Source organism: Schistocerca cancellata, chromosome 6 (genome assembly GCF_023864275.1).
Source record: "Schistocerca cancellata isolate TAMUIC-IGC-003103 chromosome 6, iqSchCanc2.1, whole genome shotgun sequence".
Lineage (NCBI taxonomy): Eukaryota > Metazoa > Arthropoda > Insecta > Orthoptera > Acrididae > Schistocerca > Schistocerca cancellata.
In genome coordinates this window covers 549,730,961-549,751,445 of record NC_064631.1, presented here as the reverse complement: position 1 = coordinate 549,751,445, position 20,485 = coordinate 549,730,961, and the positions used below count along the sequence as shown (strand labels likewise).

The window sequence follows — 20,485 nt, the reverse complement described above, 5'->3', positions numbered from 1 at the left end:
TCACGAGACAAGTGCAAGTAATCGAGAATACTGACGTGATGCAATGTATCTACGAAGAGTTTTATGTACCTGGCATAACACTGGTAAAAGCTAGGAAGCCATATTCTCGTCATTGTAGTGTGTCCCTTATCGATGGTGAAAAATGCAATGTAAAAACATAATACTAATTTTTATAAAGAAAGTAATGTAATAAATATATACACTCCTGGAAATGGAAAAAAGAACACATTGACACCGGTGTGTCAGACCCACCATACTTGCTCCGGACACTGCGAGAGGGCTGTACAAGCAATGATCACACGCACGGCACAGCGGACACACCAGGAACCGCGGTGATGGCCGTCGAATGGCGCTAGCTGCGCAGCATTTGTGCACCGCCGCCGTCAGTGTCAGCCAGTTTGCCGTGGCATACGGAGCTCCATCGCAGTCTTTAACACTGGTAGCATGCCGCGACAGCGTGGACGTGAACCGTATGTGCAGTTGACGGACTTTGAGCGAGGGCGTATAGTGGGCATGCGGGAGGCCGGGTGGACGTACCGCCGAATTGCTCAACACGTGGGGCGTGAGGTCTCCACAGTACATCGATGTTGTCGCCAGTGGTCGGCGGAAGGTGCACGTGCCCGTCGACCTGGGACCGGACCGCAGCGACGCACGGATGCACGCCAAGACCGTAGGATCCTACGCAGTGCCGTAGGGGACCGCACCGCCACTTCCCAGCAAGTTAGGGACACTGTTGCTCCTGGGGTATCGGCGAGGACCATTCGCAACCGTCTCCATGAAGCTGGGCTACGGTCCCGCACACCGTTAGGCCGTCTTCCGCTCACGCCCCAACATCGTGCAGCCCGCCTCCAGTGGTGTCGCGACAGGCGTGAATGGAGGGACGAATGGAGACGTGTCGTCTTCAGCGATGAGAGTCGCTTCTGCCTTGGTGCCAATGATGGTCGTATGCGTGTTTGGCGCCGTGCAGGTGAGCGCCACAATCAGGACTGCATACGACCGAGGCACACAGGGCCAACACCCGGCATCATGGTGTGGGGAGCGATCTCCTACACTGGCCGTACACCACTGGTGATCGTCGAGGTGACACTGAATAGTGCACGGTACATCCAAACCGTCATCGAACCCATCGTTCTACCATTCCTAGACCGGCAAGGGAACTTGCTGTTCCAACAGGACAATGCACGTCCGCATGTATCCCGTGCCACCCAACGTGCTCTAGAAGGTGTAAGTCAACTACCCTGGCCAGCAAGATCTCCGGATCTGTCCCCCATTGAGCATGTTTGGGACTGGATGAAGCGTCGTCTCACGCGGTCTGCACGTCCAGCACGAACGCTGGCGCCAGGTGGAAGTGGCATGGCAAGCCGTTCCACAGGACTACATCCAGCATCTCTACGATCGTCTCCATGGGAGAATAGCAGCCTGCATTGCTGCGGAAGGTGGATATACACTGTACTAGTGCCGACATTGTGCATGCTCTGTTGCCTGTGTCTATGTGCCTGTGGTTCTGTCAGTGTGATCATGTCATGTATCTGACCCCAGGAATGTGTCAATAAAGTTTCCTCTTCCTGGGACAATGAATTCACGGTGTTCTTATTTCAATTTCCAGGAGTGTATTTTATTACGAATGCCACACAAAACGAAAAATGAGCAAGGAAAATCTCCGCCTCCACAAAACTCTTGGGACAACAACAGCCACACTCTTTGGTTTGTTTATTTTTTGTAAAGTATGTGGAAGTCACCATCGGTGGAAAAGTGCCTGCTTCACTTGATATTTAACTATACTGGAAAGAATACATTATGTTTTCCAGAGCAGTGCTTGCAACAAGAATAAAAACAGTGAGTAATAGCATCACATCAATCTTACAATCTTAAAACTCTTCCCACATACAGTGCTCAATTTTTCGTCTCTGTAATTGCCACGGATGCACGACCCCCACAATACACGAAACTAAATTGTATCATCTGATGATAAATCTCCAGGCGATTCGAAACCGGTCATGAATAAATAAAAATTGAAGAAAAAACGACAGTTGGTTCCAGTAATTCCTGAAACCTTTCATTTAATAACTTGACCACTTGCTAAACGTAAGTGATAGCAGCTCTTTTCTGTTTGACTCTTTCCTTAATATCGATAAATTTTTGTGATGTATTTGAATAGTAAATATTGTATCCGTTACACACCGCTCGTATCCCTCCCTTCCTTCCACTGAAAGAATCCTCAATACCGCTACGACTATAACATAACTGAACTTTCTCTCGCTTCTTTACGATGCAACGTTATTCTCTTCGTGGCAGTCCTCACGCCACAGTATGCAATCCTGGTGCAGACACAAATGTTTCGGAGCATATTGTTCAGAGCACATTTTTCAAAATGGGGCACTCGGCAGCAAATAACCCCCACGCGTTTCCATGCTGATTCAACGGCATCGTCAGCTACGATTGCAGTGGGTACAGGAGCAAAGAGACGGGCCGTGGTCCAATGAAAATACGTCGCCTGCTCGGATGAATGACGTTTGTTGTTACACCTGGTCAACTATCGTGTCCGTATGTTCCGTCATGCAGGCGAACGAACGCTCGAAACACGCACAGCGCCATGGACAAAGGCTGTTGGGGGAAGTGGGGGGAGTTTTATTCTTTTGGGGACATTCAGCTGAGCCTCCGTGGGACCTCTGGTTGTAATGGAGGACAGCTGTGGATTACGTGTATCCCTTAATGCTTGATGTCTTGCCCGACGACGGTAGTATCTTCAAGCAGGATAACTCTCCATATCACAAGGCCAGAATTACGCTGCAGTAGTTTGCGGTATATGATAGTGAACTCGAACTGTACGTGTTATCAAAGTCGACTGATCTGAACCTGATGGATCACATCTGTCACAAACCACCGCCCTGTAAATCACAGGAACTGTGTGACCTGAGCGCAGATATCTGCTGGTACATATCCCTGGAAACGTACCAGGGATTTGTCCAGTCCATGCTGGGCAAAATCTCTGCTGTATTGAGTTACAAAGGTGACCCAACGCGCTGTTAAGTAGGCGGTCATAACGTTTCGGCTCCATAATACCCCAGGATAGGATTAACAATCCTTCGTCCGGTACACTGACCAATTTGAGTAATCATTTTAGGTGATTTCCCGTGCTTGTCAAGGCAAATACCGCGCTGGTACCAAATCGCCTCCTCAGAAAACGCGATACACAAACACTGAAAATATATTACACACGGAACTATTTACGTATATGGAAAGGGGGGGGTTTCTCCTACGAGTCGTCAGGTGCTTTTTCTGTGGTGTTTCGGCAGATATTTGCAGTTAAGATTTTTGAAATGTGTAGCTGGAGTCAGCCAATACAAATACAGCTCATCACGTCTTTCATGCATGCAGTGTGGCTTGATTCCCGTAAAGCACAAAATTATTTTTAAAGTGCAATTTTACATATCCATTAGTTAGAGCGATTCCTAATTAGTCTAGTGTGATTTTTGTATTATGGATATGTATTGACAGGGACAATAAAACACGAAGAATAAATAGTACTGCGGCAGCTACTTAACAGAGCTGCTACTGCATTCCACCTTTTTTTTTATTGTAACGGCACACAAACCGACGCTTTGCGTCGATCCTGGGCATGGCATGAAACACGCGATGAACACTATTTCCTTGGGCTGACACCAGCTACACATACCAAAAACATAACTGGAAATGTCTGCCGAAACACTAGCGAAAATGCGACTGACGACTCTTAGGAGAGACACCGTGTGTACTGTGCATTCGACTTTCAACCGTTGGTTAACTGACGACTGTGGCGGTAAGAAGGTTATCCGGCTATATTGTTAAAGTAAAAGATTAGCAGATCATGACCTAGGGAATGCTTTGACTACAGGCATATAGCTAGGAAGAAGAAGGTTTATGAAAACCTCGGGACCGGCCGATGTGACCGAGCGGTTCTAGGCGCTTCAGTGCGGAACCACGCTGCTGCTACGGTCGCAGGTTCGAATCCTGCCTCGGGCGTGGATGTGTGTGATATCCTTAGGTTAGTTATGTTTAAGTTGTTCTAAGTCCAGGGGACTGATGACCTCAGATGTTAAGTCCCATAGTGCTGTGAGCCATTTGAACCATTTGAAACCGAGGGAAATCTAAATCTCGATAAGGGACAGGACTCCAACACTGGTTCCCAAGTATCCGATTACAGTGACTTTAGCTACTGCGCCATCTCTATCGGTGCAGTCGTTGTTTGAGATGACTCTGTCTATACAAGAATAAGTTGAAAGTAGCTCCGGAAACGATAGGGAAAAGACAATTAATAGGAGAGAAACGAAAAATTGTTCACATTTTTAACTGAAATTTAAAAATCTGTTAATGTCAAAATGTGCTCGAAAAGCAAATTTTTTGGCACTATGAATAGTTGTTTTAATTATTTTAACTCATCATCATCATCATCATCATCATCATTTAAGACTGATTATGCCTTTCAGCGTTCAGTCGGGAGCATAGCCCACCTTATACAGTTCCTCCATGATCCCCTATTCAGTGCTAACATTGGTGCCTCTTCTGATGTTAAACCTATTACTTCAAAATCATTCTTAACCGAATCCAGGTACCTTCTCCTCGGTCTGCCCCGACTCCTCCTACCCTCTACTGCTGAATCCATGAGTCTCTTGGGTAACCTTGCTTCTCCCATGCGCGTAACATGACCCCACCATCTAAGCCTGTTCGCCCTGACTGCTACATCTATAGAGTTCATTCCCCGTTTTTCTTTGATTTCCTCATTGTGGACACCCTCCTGCCATTGTTCCCATCTACTAGTACCTGCAATCATCCTAGCTACTTTCATATCCGTAACCTCAACCTTGTTGATAAGGTAACCTGAATCCGCCCAGCTTTCACTCCCATACAACAAAGTTAGTCGAAAGATTGAACGGTGCACAGATAACTTAGTCTTGGTACTGACTTCCTTCTTGCAGAAGAGAGTAGATCGTAGCTGAGCGCTCACTGCATTAGCTTTGCTACACCTCGCTTCCAGTTCTTTCACTATGTTGCCATCCTGTGAGAATATGCATCCTAAGTACTTGAAACCGTCCACCTGTTCTAACTTTGTTCCTCCTATTTGGCACTCAATCCGTTTATATTTCTTTCCCACTGACATTACTTTCGTTTTGGAGATGCTAATCTTCATACCATAGTCCTTACATTTCTGATCTAGCTCTGAAATATTACTTTGCAAACTTTCAATCGAATCTGCCATCACAACTAAGTCATCCGCATATGCAAGACTGCTTATTTTGTGTTCACATATCTTAATCTCACCCAGCCAGTCCATTGTTTTCAAAATATGATCCATAAATAATAACTTGTTTCGTTAAAATAACTTGATGTGATTTTTTTCCCAATGCATTCTGATCGGTCTCACAACTGGTGTTTGATATTGAACCGTGAGCCTTTGACTTGGTTGGCACTGTTGACATTAGAGTGGAACCGTATCTGTAGTTGAGTAACATTAAGCGTGTATGGTACCGCCGAGATCCTATTATCTGGTTACAGTGACTAGCCGCCCTACAATAAGCAGATTGGAAGCAAAGTGCACCGCTGGGAGAGGCGTTGATGGATTGTATCGCAATAGCTTATCTCAACTACACTGCGACACCACGAAGCTGCTGACACAGCACTATCTCTCTCTCTCTCTCTCTCTCTCTCTCTCTCTCACACACACACACACACACACACACACACACACAACTACCGGGAATGACGAGCCAAGACTGCGCGATGAACATTCTGTACGTCCTTAGAAATGAGTGGCTAAAACATTTTCTTGGAACTTACAGTGGTTGGTATGGAAGAGTGTTGTACCTGCGATCTTTCCTGGTCGGCGTTTCATTCTAGTGACTGCTTTTAGAGTCACGTAAAGGCACGCGAACCCAGGAACCGCCACAAAACGTTTCCGGCCTTTTCTACTGTTTTTGTAGTTACAAGGCTTGAGGATGTGATCTGTGCAACGTTTGTAAATATTTCGAGTTCCACATATTTAAGTTCTGAGTAATGTATTAAAGGTATCTGGAGGATATTATTAATTCTTCAGTTACAGATTTTGATAGTGAGTAAAGTTCTGTATATTTTTAAAAATGGTTACGCAAGCTGTGGACGGTAAGCCATACTACGTCAGTCGTGCATGATCTTGTGCCTTGGAGCGGAAGGTCTTTGATCTTGGAACACGTGCTTATTAGAAAATTTACGAAGATTTAAAGAATTAATGAAACACGAAAGTACAGATAGTAGGTACAGGAACTTTAGAAATAAATAACGCATTACTGAGAAAAAAGTTCTCAACTTCTACGAGGAACTTATGTACGGAATCGAAGGAGTATGCCACAAGGAAATGTGTAACTGACTTTTTGGAAATATCCTCTTGAAATACAATGTCACCAGACTCTTTTACTGCTCTTCCCAGTACGCGTTTTGGAGGATTATCCTCCGTCATCTCAAGAACGATTTTCAATCCAACTTTTCTGAAGAAATTGTTGCGCTGCCGGCTACTGGGGGTTAAAACTATCTTAATATATTGTACAAGCTTATCAGAATAGTTTCATCTCATACTTAAATGTTAATATTAATATAAACAACTTTCAGTGGCCACTGCTTACCCATACAATCAAAGCATTCTCTTAGTTTTTAGTGTACTCTAAAACAGATTTTTGTCTTAATTTGCCAGACAACGGCCCATGGTGCCCAAAACAGTCGTATGTATAAGTCATCAACATAGTTTAATAAAAATTATCTGGATACCATCTTGTAATGTGGAATTGACCATTAGCTGTTGCGAAGGTCGGATACAACAGCATAAAAAGAGGCGAGGAGTATCGTTTTTTCAGTAGATAAGCAGTCAGAGCAGAATGGGTCAGTCAAGACAGATCAGTAGCTTCGAATGTGGACTAGAAATTGGATGACACCTAAGTAACAAATCAATCAGTGACCTCTCAACCCACCTAAGGCTGTCCAAGTCGATTGTTCGTGATGTAACTGAGACTGGAAATACAAAGAAACAACTAGAAGCACACAGGATCAGGAAGACCTCATATACTGAAAGGAAGGAGCCATCTAGGATTGGGGAGGGTGGATGTAAAAAAGTCGCATGAAGTCAGCAAAAGGATTCAGTTGTGAGTTCCGAAGTCCTACCTTCATTGCAGCTAGCACAACAACTGTGGGTGGAGGGTTAAAGAGAATAGGTTAAAATGGTCGAGCAGTTCCGTAGAAGCCACACATCTCTGAAAAATGCTGATCAGTGCTTGAGGCGACATAAAGAGCGACGCCACTGGAGAGTGGATAACTGAAACATGTATTGTGGAGTGATTAAACACGCTACACCCTGTGGCAATCCGATGGAAGGCTTTGGCACCCAGTAAAACACTTCGGTATGATATGATTGAATTATATTTTACTGGAGATCTATGATTCTCAACTTAATCCTGATAAGGATACAAGCTGAGAAAATGAATTAAAATTTGTGCTATGGTCAGGATTTGAACCCAGGTGTCCGGCTCACTAGGCATATAGGCTAACCAGCACGTCACCATAGCACTGTGGCTGCCTCCTCTGCATAGCCTCCTCTACCTTAGTGTCATTCCTAACACAAACTTCAGTTCACTACTTGAGCCCATTTAACAAGCGGAAAATGGGTTGAAGGTATCAACTGAAGTCTGTATTAGGTTGGGCATTGGACTAGAGCAACTCTTGCAGGTGTTTAAAGCACAGTGCTACGCTGGTGTAGTGCCTAGCATGTGTGTACAGTAAGCAGGGAACGTAGTTTCAAGTCGTGGGTGTAGCACAAATTTTAATTCCTTGCTTCAGCTTCTACACTTATCGAAGATTTGGATGAGTTAGAATATCGACTTCGCTTAACACACCAAGGTCCAGTATCACTACCTTCTCTGGTCTCAGCTTGATAGGGGTCTGTCTAAGCCCACTTTCATTTTTCTCGTATAACATTTCTTGTTAAGCTCGTTCATGTGTTGCACAGATGGCTTTTATTGGTGTTGTAGTCCCTTAGAATGCGCGTGATGCGAAAATATTTATTTTGTGTAATAAGCAGTATGCTCTCCTGACCCACTTCTTATCCAAGAATAATCTCTTCAAGCATTAATGTGAGAATGAATGTATTCAAATCAGCCGATGAAGTAAGCCGAGACTTTCCTGTGCTGTCTGATAGTGTAGCACCTACCTCGATAATGTTGTCCAGAGAGGTCTGGCAAATGACCTTGCGGTAGCGGCCACGGCTGGCGTTCTAGGCTGTCTCTCTGGGTTCCGTCATCGCGCTGGTAACCATGGATCTCCCTTGGAATGTGCTTTGGTGCGATTTCTGTTTCGGTTATTGAGCACTGATACTTCTCTTCTTTCGTTAGTAAAGAAATTCATTAATTTCATTAAATGTTTGGGAGCATTTATTATTTCCTTTTTTTACTAAATTTACTTTCGCGAGTGATATTTCAATTTGATTTCTTCTTTTGGTCGTATCAATACCAATCATATACTGCCAGCTATGGTGTTCATTTAATTGAGAATCTTTTTGCGTTTATTTGAAAGAAGCGTTTCCTTAAATTTGCGAGAACAGTTTCTTGCAGCGTAAGCAGATAGATGGTTTCATGTGATGATCCTCGAGTAGAAGAGAGATAGTTTGCAACTGATGTTGGAGGTTATCGCCTTCAGTGATGATCTCGCAATCGTGATAAGTATTAATGTGGATTTGATGTTGTGATCTGACGTAGCTCTTCTGTTTATGGCGTGGAATCTTCGTGTGACCTCACTGCCATGTGTGAAGAAAGTAAAGACATTGCGAGCGCAGGCTTACCTATTGAATAGAAAAAGTGATTCTATGTAGAACGAACCTCAATTTTCATAAAGTTTTCTCTTTTTTCAAATATAGTTGACGTTACCGAATTTATCAATTTTAAGGGCATGTGAACTGAGAGTAAATCCAACAAAGATGAAAATAATGAGAACAGCGAGAAACTTAACGTCAGGGATGGCGATCACGAAGTAGATTAAGTTATGCAATTCTGCTACCTACACAGAAAAATAGCCCAGGGCGGATGGTGCAAGGAGGACATAAAAAGCAGACAAGCATTGACGAAAAGGGCGGTCCTGGCCAAGAGAAGTTCACTAGTAACAATCATAGATCTTAATATGAGGAATAAATTCTGAGAATGTGTGTGTGGAGCACAGTATTGCACGGTAGTGAGACGTGAACGGTTGGAAAACTGGAACAGAAGAAAATCGAAGCAATTGAGATGTGATCCTAGAAGAATGTGAAAAATTAGGCAGAATGGTCAAGTAAAGAATAAGGAAGTTCTCCGCAGAAACAGCGAGGAAAGGAATATATAGAAAATACTGCCAAGAGAACGGATAGGATGGCAGATAATCTGTTAAGACATCGGGAAATAATTTCCACGTTACTAGAGGGAGCTGTAGAGGGTAAAAAGTGTAGAGGAAGACACAGACTGGAATATATATAGAAAATAATTGAGGATGTAGTTGCAAGTGCTACTGTGAGATGAAGAGGTTGGCATAGGGGAGGAATTCGTAGTGGAGCCCATCAAGCCGGTCAGAAGACTGATGGCTCAAAGAAGGAAAACAAAAATGTGGGAAGCCTCTGACACTGACTTCAATCGCATTTTAGCTCAGTGAATTTCACTTGTATGGTTCAATGGTGGGGGAGAAGCAATTGCCTCTTTTGGACACTACGTTTCTTGTGTTTATTCTAATTTCAGTGCAGGATGATTCTCCTTTATAAAGAATGGATTTCCAATTGTCATGACTATGCCTCTGAAGGCACTCACTCTGGCCTTCCCCTTTTAATTTTGTTGAAGCATGATTATCATGCAAGTAAAGGACTTTACAGTTTTACCATTAGTATGATACGAATTTATGTTTCTTTCATGTCGGTAGTTGCTTTTTGTAATAAGTAATCAACTTTAACCAGAGTTATATTGATTGGCGACTCCATGTTGCCTTGTGCACTACGACCACATAACAGGTATACTTGAAAAAAGAGACAGCATTGGTCGTATATTTTTTACTATCGCAAAATCGATTTTCTGTCACTGAGTGACCATCTTCAGTGCTATATTGTATAACTTAAATTAGGATGCACTATTGTCACTAAGCTTACGGCAATCACATAGACTGCCAGTCTATGTGATTGCCGTAAGCTTAGTGACAACAGTGCATCCTAATTTAAGTTATACAATATAGCACTGAAGATGGTCACTCAGTGACAGAAAATCGATTTTGCGATAGTAAAAAATATACGACCAATGCTGTCTCTTTTTTCAAATTTAACCAGAGTACCATCCCAAATTTTCGCCCTCGCTATGCAGTCACTGACAGGTTTATAGCGTCATCACAAGCAGTAAAAGTTTTATTTCTTCTTCCTGTAGCTCGATTCATTTTTCAAATTTGTCCTCATTTTGTTTATTGTTTAATGCTCAGATAGGATAACGTGAGAATAGGCAAAAATCCAGTCTCACTCCATCAGCAACTGCCACGTCTCATGTCCTACGACGCTTAGAACTACAGTCTGGTATCTCTACATCATCACCATCATCATCATCATCATCATTTAAGACTGATTATGCCTTTCAGCGTTCAGTCTGGAGCATAGCCCCCCTTATACAGTTCCTCCATGATCCCCTATTCAGTGCTAACATTGGTGCCTCTTCTGATGTTAAACCTGTTACTTCAAAATCATTCTTAACCGAATCCAGGTACCTTCTCCTCGGTCTGCCCCGACTCCTCCTACCCTCTACTGCTGAATCCATGAGTCTCTTGGGTAACCTTGCTTCTCCCATGCGCGTAACATGACCCAACCATCTAAGCCTGTTCGCCCTGACTGCTACATCTATAGAGTTCATTCCAGTTCATTCCCAGTTTTTCTTTGATTTCCTCATTGTGGACACCCTCCTGCCATTGTTCCCATCTACTAGTACCTGCAATCATCCTAGCTACTTTCATATCCGTAACCTCAACCTTGTTGATAAGGTAACCTGAATCCACCCAGCTTTCGCTCCCATACAACAAAGTTGGTCGAAAGATTGAACGGTGCACAGATAACTTAGTCTTGGTACTGACTTCCTTCTTGCAGAAGAGAGTAGATCGTAGCTGAGCGCTCACTGCATTAGCTTTGCTACACCTCGCTTCGAGTTCTTTCACTATGTTGCCATCCTGTGAGAATATGCATCCTAAGTACTTGAAACCGTCCACGTGTTCTAACTTTGTTCCTCCTATTTGGCACTCAATCCGTTTATATTTCTTTCCCACTGACATTACTTTCGTTTTGGAGATGCTAATCTTCATACCATAGCGCTTACTTTTCTGATTTAGCTCTGAAATATTACTTTGCAAACTTTCAGTCGAATCTGCCATCACAACTAAGTCATCCGCATATGCAAGACTGCTTATTTTGTGTTCACATATCTTAATCCCACCCAGCCACTCTATTGTTTTCAACATATGATCCATAAATAATATGAACAACAATGGAGACAGGTTGCAGCCTTGTCTTACCCCTGAAACTACTCTGAACCATGAACTCAATTTACCGTCAACTCTAACTGCTGCCTGCCTATCCATGTAAAGACTTTTAATTGCTTGCAAAAGTTTGCCTCCTATTCCATAATCTTGTAGAACAGACAATAACTTCCTCCTAGGAACCCGGTCATATGCCTTTTCTAGATCTATAAAGCATAGATACAATTCCCTGTTCCACTCATAACACTTCTCCATTATTTGCCGTAAGCTAAAGATCTGGTCCTGACAACCTCTAAGAGGCCTAAACCCACACTGATTTTAATCCAATTGGTCCTCAACTAATACTCGCACTTTCCTTTCAACAATACCTGAGAAGATTTTACCCACAACGCTGATTAAAAAGATACCTCTGTAGTTGTTACAATCTTTTCTGTTTCCATGTTTAAAGATTGGTGTGATTACTGCTTTTGTCCAGTCTGATGGAACCTGTCCCGACTCCCAGGCCATTTCAATTATCCTGTGTAGCCATTTAAGACCTGACATTCCACTGTATTTGATGAGTTCCGACTTAATTTCATCCACCCCAGCCGCTTTATTGCACTGCAATCTATTGACCATTTTTTCCACTTCCTCAAATGTGATCCTATTTCCATCATCATTCCTATCCCATTCTACCTCGAAATCTGAAACATTACTGATCGCATTTTCACCTACATTGAGCAACTCTTCAAAATATTCCCTCCATCTGCCCAAGGCATCCACAGGATTCACCAGCAGTTTTCCTGACCTGTCCAAAATACTTGTCATTTCCTTCTTACCTCCCTTACGAAGACTGCTAATTACACTCCAGAATGGTTTTCCAGCAGCTTGACCCATAGTCTCCAACCTGTTTCCAAAGTCTTCCCACGATTTCTTCTTCGATGCTGCAATTATCTGTTTGGCTTTGTTTCCTCCTTCAACATAACTTTCTCTGTCTACCTGGGTTCTGGTATGTAGCCATTTTTGATACGCCTTCTTTTTCCTTTTACAGGCTGCCTTGACTGTATCATTCCACCAAGCTGTTTGCTTCATCCTACTTTTACACACTACTGTTCCAAGACATTCTTTAGCCACTTCTAGTACTGTGTCCCTGTACCTTGTCCATTCCTTTTCCAATGACTGTAATTGACTACATTCAACTAACTGGTACCTTTCTGAGATCGCTGTTATGTACTTGTGCCTGATTTCCTTATCCTGAAGTTTCTCCACTCTTATCCTCCTACATATGGACCTGACCTCCTGCACTTTCGGCCTCATAATCCCAATTTCACTGCAGATTAAATAATGATCAGTGTCATCAAAGAATCCCCTGAATAAACGTGTGTCCCTCACAGCCTTCCTGAATTCCTGATCTGTTATTATATAGTCAATGACAGATCTGGTTCCCCTGCCTTCCCAAGTATACCGGTGAATGTTCTTATGTTTAAAAAAGGAGTTTGTGATTACTAAGCCCATACTGGCACAGAAATCCAAGAGTTGTTTCCCGTTCCTGTTGGCCTCCATAACCTCTCCAAATTTACCCATAACCTTTTCATACCCTTCTGTTCGATTTCCAATCCTGGCGTTAAAATCACCCATGAGCAGAACACTATCCTTGTCCTTTACTCTAACAACTACATCACTGAGTGCCTCATAAAACTATCCATCTTATCTTGATCTGTACCTTCACAATGCGAATATACTGACACAATCCTAATTTTCTTGCTAGACACTGTCAAATCTAACCACATCAGTCGTTCGTTTACATACCTTATTGCAACTACGCTGGGTTCCATTTCTTTCCTGATGTAAAGTCCTACACTCCATTGTGCTATTCCTGCTTTGACTCCTGACAGGTAGACCTTGTATTCTCCCACTTCCTCTTCTTTCTCACCCCTTACCCGAATGTCACTAACAGCTAAAACGTCCAGCCCCATCTTACTTGCAGCCTCTGCCAGCTCTACCTTCTTCCCAGAGTAGCCCCCATTGATATTAATAGCTCCCCATCTCATTACCATTTGTTTGACAAGTCGTATCTTAGGAGTCCCTGGTTTGTCAGTTAGAGGTGGGTCTCCGTCACCTCCAAAGGTCCGAGGCATTTTGCTCTGATTGTTGCCAGCATCATATTTAATGTACCAGGGAAGCAGGTTGCTAGCCTTACTTGCCCCGAGTCCCATTGGGTTTTACCCCTAACGGCTGAGGGACTAACCGGTGGATTTGGTAGTCTTTGCCGTATGAGCACAAAGGTGACCACGACTCAGAATATGTCCGAGATGCCCAGCCTTATTCCAAAGTAACTGGTATCCCGACTGTCGGGACCACTTACTTGGCCACTCATACGTTGCCCGTGGTTCATGAACTAGGACATGACTACAGGAACCCACACCATGAACCACGGTACCACATGTATCTCTACATGTTATGAATAATCTCCCACTGCATTTTATTTTAGATAAGATTATTACGTCATTCAAAATAGTGTTTTTTGTTTTTTTTTATGGAGACGTGTTTCTGCTGCAGCTGCAATGTAATACTTTTATTTGCTACTGGCCAGTGTGTCAGGACAGTTGAAGTGAGGTGCTCAGATGTTCAGTAGCAGCTCTAAATACGTCATCGTGTGTGAATTATATTATGATGACAAGATTCATTGCAATAGCTGAACGTACAGATATTGCACACTCACCATATACTGATCGTGTCTTCGTTATAAACAGGTTCAACGATGCTAACTAGAACATACCTTGGTATTCTTTGCCAATATTTTCTTTTTTGATTCACATATGACTTGCAGACAGTAGACACAGGCCTAAGTATATGTAAGTAACATCCTTGTAGCGTTATTATCAATGCATTAACTGAGATTTTGTAACTAGGATTTATCTTTTCATTTAAAGATATGTGTTTGATATATGTTTGGCTGCTTTGTGTTAATAGGCATACATTTCATAACGACTTTGACGTTGAGAAAGGCTACTACCAAATAAAAGTATTACATAAAGTTACAGCCTCACTGGGAACATGTCTTCATTGATCAAGTGTCTGATGGCTGTGGATCCAGTCAAGAAAAAAAAAAAAAAAAACAGGTGATCTATATTTCGGCTAAAAAAAGACAAGAGATTAGAAGAGAAAGGGGAAGGGGTGTATTTACACTGAAGATTTTAGTACAAAAGCAAATCTACTTCTGAAAATAAAATGGTAATCAAATGAAATAAACGTACACTTAAGAATAACAAATATTTTATTAGAAATAATTTTTACAGTATAAATAAATTTTTAAATATAAATAGCATCACAATCAGAACTTTTATATGTGACACATGTATCAGTAGTCAGTGGTGGTGCGCACGTAGTTGTTGCCGGAGGGCATGGAGACGCGCTCGACGCCGCCAGGGAAGAGCTTGGGCAGGTCTTGGTCGGGCACGTGCGGCAGGATCATCACCTTGGTGCCGGGCGTCCAGTTGGCGGGAGTGGCCACCACCTTCAGACGGTCCGTCAGCTGCAGGGAGTCGATCACGCGCAGCAGCTCACTGCAACACCAGAGACAAGCGTCATATTAACCCTGTACAGTGTGCAGCGTACAGTCTACAGTTTACGTGTAGTGTGTGTCTGTGTGAGTGTGTGGGAGGGGGGAGGGTGTGGCAGCGGCACTCACTCGACGTTGCGGCCGCAGGACGCGGGGTACACCATGGAGAGTCGCAGCCGGTTGTCCGGCCCGATGACGTACATGGCCCTCACCGTCATCGCCTTCTCCACGTTGTCCTTGTCGCGCTCGTCGATCATGTCCAGCTTGACGGCCAGCTCGCGCGTCTCGTCGGACACGATGGGGTACGGGAAGTCGCCCGGAATGTCCTTGCAGTACGACTTGATGTCCTGTGGACAACACAGGGGCGATATTCTTGAGCTCTGGTGTAAAATGGAAGTATCATGCAGCTTATTTATCTTATAATGTTCTCAGAATTAGCCAGTAGTGAGGACCACTCACATTGACCCAGTCGACGTGGTCCTTGAGCTTGTCGCAGGAGAGTGCCAGCAGCTTGACTCCTCGCTTCTGGAACTCCGGGTTGTGGTCGGCGATGCGGCCCAGCTCTGTGGTACACACTGGCGTGAAGTCTGCCGGGTGTGAGAACAGAACACACCACCTGTAGAGCAAAGGTATTCATTGACCGGTTAATACACTTTGCCACATATTTCGAAGACGTTGTAAAGTCGTTGTTTTTCTGTTGCATTACTTCTTCGTTTCAGTTTTACAGGATAAAGAGTGTTTCTAGCACACAAAAAGGCAAAAAAGAAGGCAGATTAACGTTACAAGAAAATAAAAGGTCAAAGTTTTATATATTTAGGAGTGATTACTGAAGAAAACACTTAATAGAAGTAATCCTACATCGAGCGCTGTATCTAATTGGAAAATCATATCGAACAACTATTTCAAAAAAGTAAATGGATATGCAGAGATGCTAAAATACAAGCAAAATACTCATTAATGAGCTAAAAATTGACCTGAATATTTTATATCTGCTAAGAACCCAAGATAGCAAAATATTAATAAGCAGTAATCATATAATGATCACACACTAAAAAATTATAGAATGAAGAAAGAAATGGAAATTAACGGCTTGCTGGGCATTTATACAGAATGAATGAAAAGTTTCTAACAAAAGAAACGTATTTAGCACCTCTGTGAGAATGAATAACAATCACCTGGATCTAAGAAATTATAACAGCCCCATAAATCAGTACAAAACAGTAAAAAGTTACAGCACAATTGACTTTTACACTACGTTCCAATATATTCCTGTAACTACTATATCGTTAATGCTACTGAGCGATCAATAAAATAAAAACACTTCCTGATTTTTCTCTTTTCTTTGCGTCACAGTAGCTACAGAAGAGTGCAATAAATATAAACATGGTTCCTTTACTACAGTGAAGTAAATATTAGTAAGAATAGGATAGTAGTCTTAGACTCTTCGTAGGGCTCACTGGTCGCTCCCAGAGACTAAATATCTACCGATACTAGATAACTTTACTTCAGAAGCACTAATGTTGAATTTATAACGTATCATCGCAATGTGTTCCTTTGTACCGAATTAAATAATGCGAGTGACAATAAGTAAAGTGTGACAGCAATGACGAAAAACAAAAGTTACTGTTGTGGCATACAGAAGAAAGTAACGACGAGAGACATAAAAGGCAGCGAACACTGCTCTTTGCAAAACTATCACATGGAAAAAGTCTTTACCCCTTCCACTCTTATGTTTCTTTCTCGGCTAGTGAGAAGGTTGCTTCAAAATATGTAGATATGAAATCTCAATAATGCAGGCAACTCAATTATGAATGATACGCATTTACTGCGTGGATCATTTACACGATGTTAACGCGCTTCTCTAATTACATCCCCCCGATACGAATGCCACAAATTTGATACCTTCTACCAGATCGCACTTCGTCCTTCATAGAACAGGACCTGGCGCATAAGCTAATACAATGTGATAAATGTAGGCATCCAAGAACAATTTCAGTGCAAAATATTTTAATACTTGGAGATTATTTTTCAGTTAGACTAGCTCTTAGTTCCATGAACAGACCCATTTTATCCACCGTTATAGGGCTAAAATGGAAGCTTAAGCATTAAGGAGATACATACAGGGTGAATCATTGACTCTTTCACCACAGATATTTCGGACACGGAGGGCACTATCGGTAGCGATTCTCACAGAATTGAATTGTAGGAAAAGGCGGGTATTTGCAGCACATACACAAATTTTGAAATGTTAACTAAGTGCAGTTTTTTACAACAGTTAAAAATTTTGAAATGGGACAATGCCTATTGATTGTAAAATGCTAGAAGTAATGTAAAGGAGAATGTCAGTGGCGTCTGTTTCAGGAAGCTAGCGGAAGTAGTTTACGAATTATCGTATTGTGAACTTTATAGATGTCGACAGTTATTCCATCATGTTGTTTACATCGCGTTGTGTGTACACTGCGATTGCATTACGACGGTACTGTCATGTATTGTGTGATAGTGGACGTAGTAAGACATGCTTGGAAGACGGTATTTCCTAATGCGAAAACAGCGGACATGTTCATGGTTTATGGTGATCGTAAAACGTATGTCGTTAATTCGTGTACCGTGTACGCCGAAAGATATCCCAATAGACGTCAACCTCTTCAAACAATTACGGATGATACGAAACGGCTCATTTCCGCTGCCTGCACTGCGGTTTCGACTAAAATGCTAGAACGTGCACAGCAATCGTTGCGAGGCATACTGCAAGCTAGTAATGATACTAGTGCTGCTCATTTACAGCACAAGCTTTGAGGTACATTGGTCCTTTACGTTTCAGACTCCTCAGAGATACTGCCTTCACCTCTGTCTGTCTTTCATTTGTCCTAGGCAATTTCTCATTTAACAACACAACCCCTCCGGAGACTCAGTAACATCTGTATACTGCTGCACGTAGGCACATATATTAAATTCACATTCGTTTGTGCAACATCATGGAATAAACAACTGTCGATGTTTACAGTATTCAAAAAAATGGCTCTGAGCACTATGGGACTTAACATCTGAGGTCATCAGTCCCCTAGAACTTAGAACTACTTCAACCTAACTAACCTAAGGACAGCACACAACACCGAGCCATCACGAGGCAGAGAAAATCCCTGACCCCGCCGGGAATCGAACCCGGGAACCCGGGCGTGGGAAGCGAGAACGCTACCGCACGACCACGAGATGCGGGCGATAAAGACTGAAACATAAATCCAGTATCTAAATATTTGCGGAGTAAGTTTTAGGTGATTCACTCTGTATGTTGAAATATAAGGAAAGAGCAACGAAAAATTTTGCAAGATAATTAATCTGCAAAGTACGTTAGTCTGACTCTGCCGCTATAACAGAAGCTACAATTTTTTAATAAGAGTATATATAGGAAGTTTGAGAACTGAGGAGATTTCCTTGAGTTTCAGTATATGTATTCAAATATAAAAAAACTATTCAATTGTGTTATATATATAATTGTAGTTTTCATTCTAATAGTGGAGTCGAACTAACGTACTTCGTAGACTAGTTATCTCACACAATTTTTCTTTCTTCTTAATACAGTTCGATTATGTAATACATTCTGTTGTATATTTTCGAAAGAAATAGTTAAGCATCCTGTTTGTATCGCTAAGAGACATAATTGCATCTGCGGAAATAGTGTCTGCCTGAAACCAATAAAGAAGAGCACAAAACAAGAAAGCGATGCAAACACTTGATTCGTTTTGTGCATGGTTTTGTGACAAGTGAAAATCATATGGCAGCCGCCACGTATTTTGCTGAAGTGAGCTCCTAATCGATTGCAAAGGAGATAAGCAAAAAAATATATATAAAAAATTACAATACTATTACAAGCACGGAATCAAACGGATTGCGTTATGTCGCAGCTGGGGGATTTTTGATATTACAAGACGCAAGTGGCGGAGGAAGGCTGATTCTTATCATGAGGATAGCTTTTCTCAATAGTAAAACGACGAGGCTAGGAAAACTTTGTTTTCGAAATAAATATAGCCCAATTAATTTGAGAGAAGTGAGACGTAATTTACTGACAATGCGTAGAATAGAAATGGGAGAGAAACCATTAAATACTCTGTATAAAACGGCAGAAGAGCTTGTCGTGTAGGTATACCGCTATTATTTTGTGGGTACAGGACATGATGAGAGATGAAAATCGTGGTATTCCGTAGAATGACGAAAAACACAGAAATGTGAGTATTTGCAGCTGGGGTACTCACGAGTCGCCTTTCCACTTGTAGAAGTCCAGTGGCCCCTGCGTGGAGGGCGCCTTGAAGTTGGGTACGATGCTCTCGAGCTTCATGCTGCTGCCTCTGTGCCTCTGTACTGCTGGTCGGTGGTGTGCGCACTGACCTGAGATGGCTGCGGCCGCTGCTTATATCTGCCGCCCTCCGTGCTGCGTCACCCACACTGCTGACAGTCACTGCGAAGCGGGGGCCCGCACTGTAGACCAGCGCGTAAGCACGCCGTCACTGACGCTGCGCTACGCAAGGGCGGAGACGGGGAGACGTGGAGGATGAATGGCAACGCTTTCCACAGGACTGCTGCTTTCTCAAGGTCACTCCTATGGAACTTAGCGTCGGGTGAAGACCTAAATCTAACCACTACATTCACATTCCGCAAACCAGCCTTATGGGTTCCGAAAGTACATTGTGAATCACTCCCCCATTTGCCGTTTGCATTTGCAGTCGCTACTGGTCCGCATGAAGAGCGATTATTGGTAAGCCTTCGTGTGACCACGAAATTATCTCAATTTTACAGACACGATCTTGCCGCGAGATGTATGTATGACGAAGCAATATATTGGTACACTTCTACGAACATACGCTTTCGAAATTTTAACATTAAAAAACCCAATGATGCAGAATTCGTCACTTGTAGCGTGTGCCATTAGAGTTGGCTTTGTATCTCCTTGGTGCTGTCGTGCTTTCTAAATGAACCTACATAAACCTATTCGTCTATCAATCCTATCTGGTACTGATCCCAGACTAACGAGCAACATTCAGGTATTGGTCGAACAAGGTTTTTGTATGCAACTTCCTTCGTGGGTGCATGACACTTTGGGAGGATTGTTCCAGTGAAACCGTCTGGCATTTCCCTTACCTGTAATTCCTCTTATGTGATCGCTGCACTCAATCGCTCCAGGATTTTCAGCCTTCTAAATTTCAGATTGTTGTTTTATTGAGCAACCAGTTTCGGCGATATAATTAAGCCATCCCCAGGGCTCCTGACTGACGTGCTGGAAGATTCCCGCCTCTGGTGCACTCAAAATTGGGGCTAGCATTCAATGACTGGTGTTAGTAGATTTTCAACACATCTATCGTTTCGATCATCACTTGTCGGCAAGTAATAATCGAAGGGATCACCGTGTCAAAAATCTCCTCCCTCGTACTTCGCTTGAAA

General features: G+C 42.7%; 2 protein-coding genes across 2 annotated transcripts in view; both read right to left on the bottom strand.

Moving 5' to 3' along the window:
- The window catches only part of LOC126191279 (peroxiredoxin-6-like), a 153,150-nt gene that overhangs the window by 68,163 nt on the left and 64,502 nt on the right, over window positions 1–20,485 (bottom strand). The gene's annotated exons all lie outside the window — the stretch shown is intronic.
- Window positions 14,829–19,438, bottom strand: LOC126191277 (peroxiredoxin-6-like). Its single transcript, XM_049932086.1, has 4 exons — window positions 19,303–19,438; window positions 15,512–15,668; window positions 15,182–15,399; window positions 14,829–15,056 (listed from the first exon to the last, which is right to left on the bottom strand). The coding sequence occupies exons 1-4, from the start codon at window positions 19,383–19,385 to the stop codon at window positions 14,852–14,854; spliced, it is 663 nt and encodes a 220-aa protein (XP_049788043.1). The 5' UTR covers window positions 19,386–19,438; the 3' UTR covers window positions 14,829–14,851.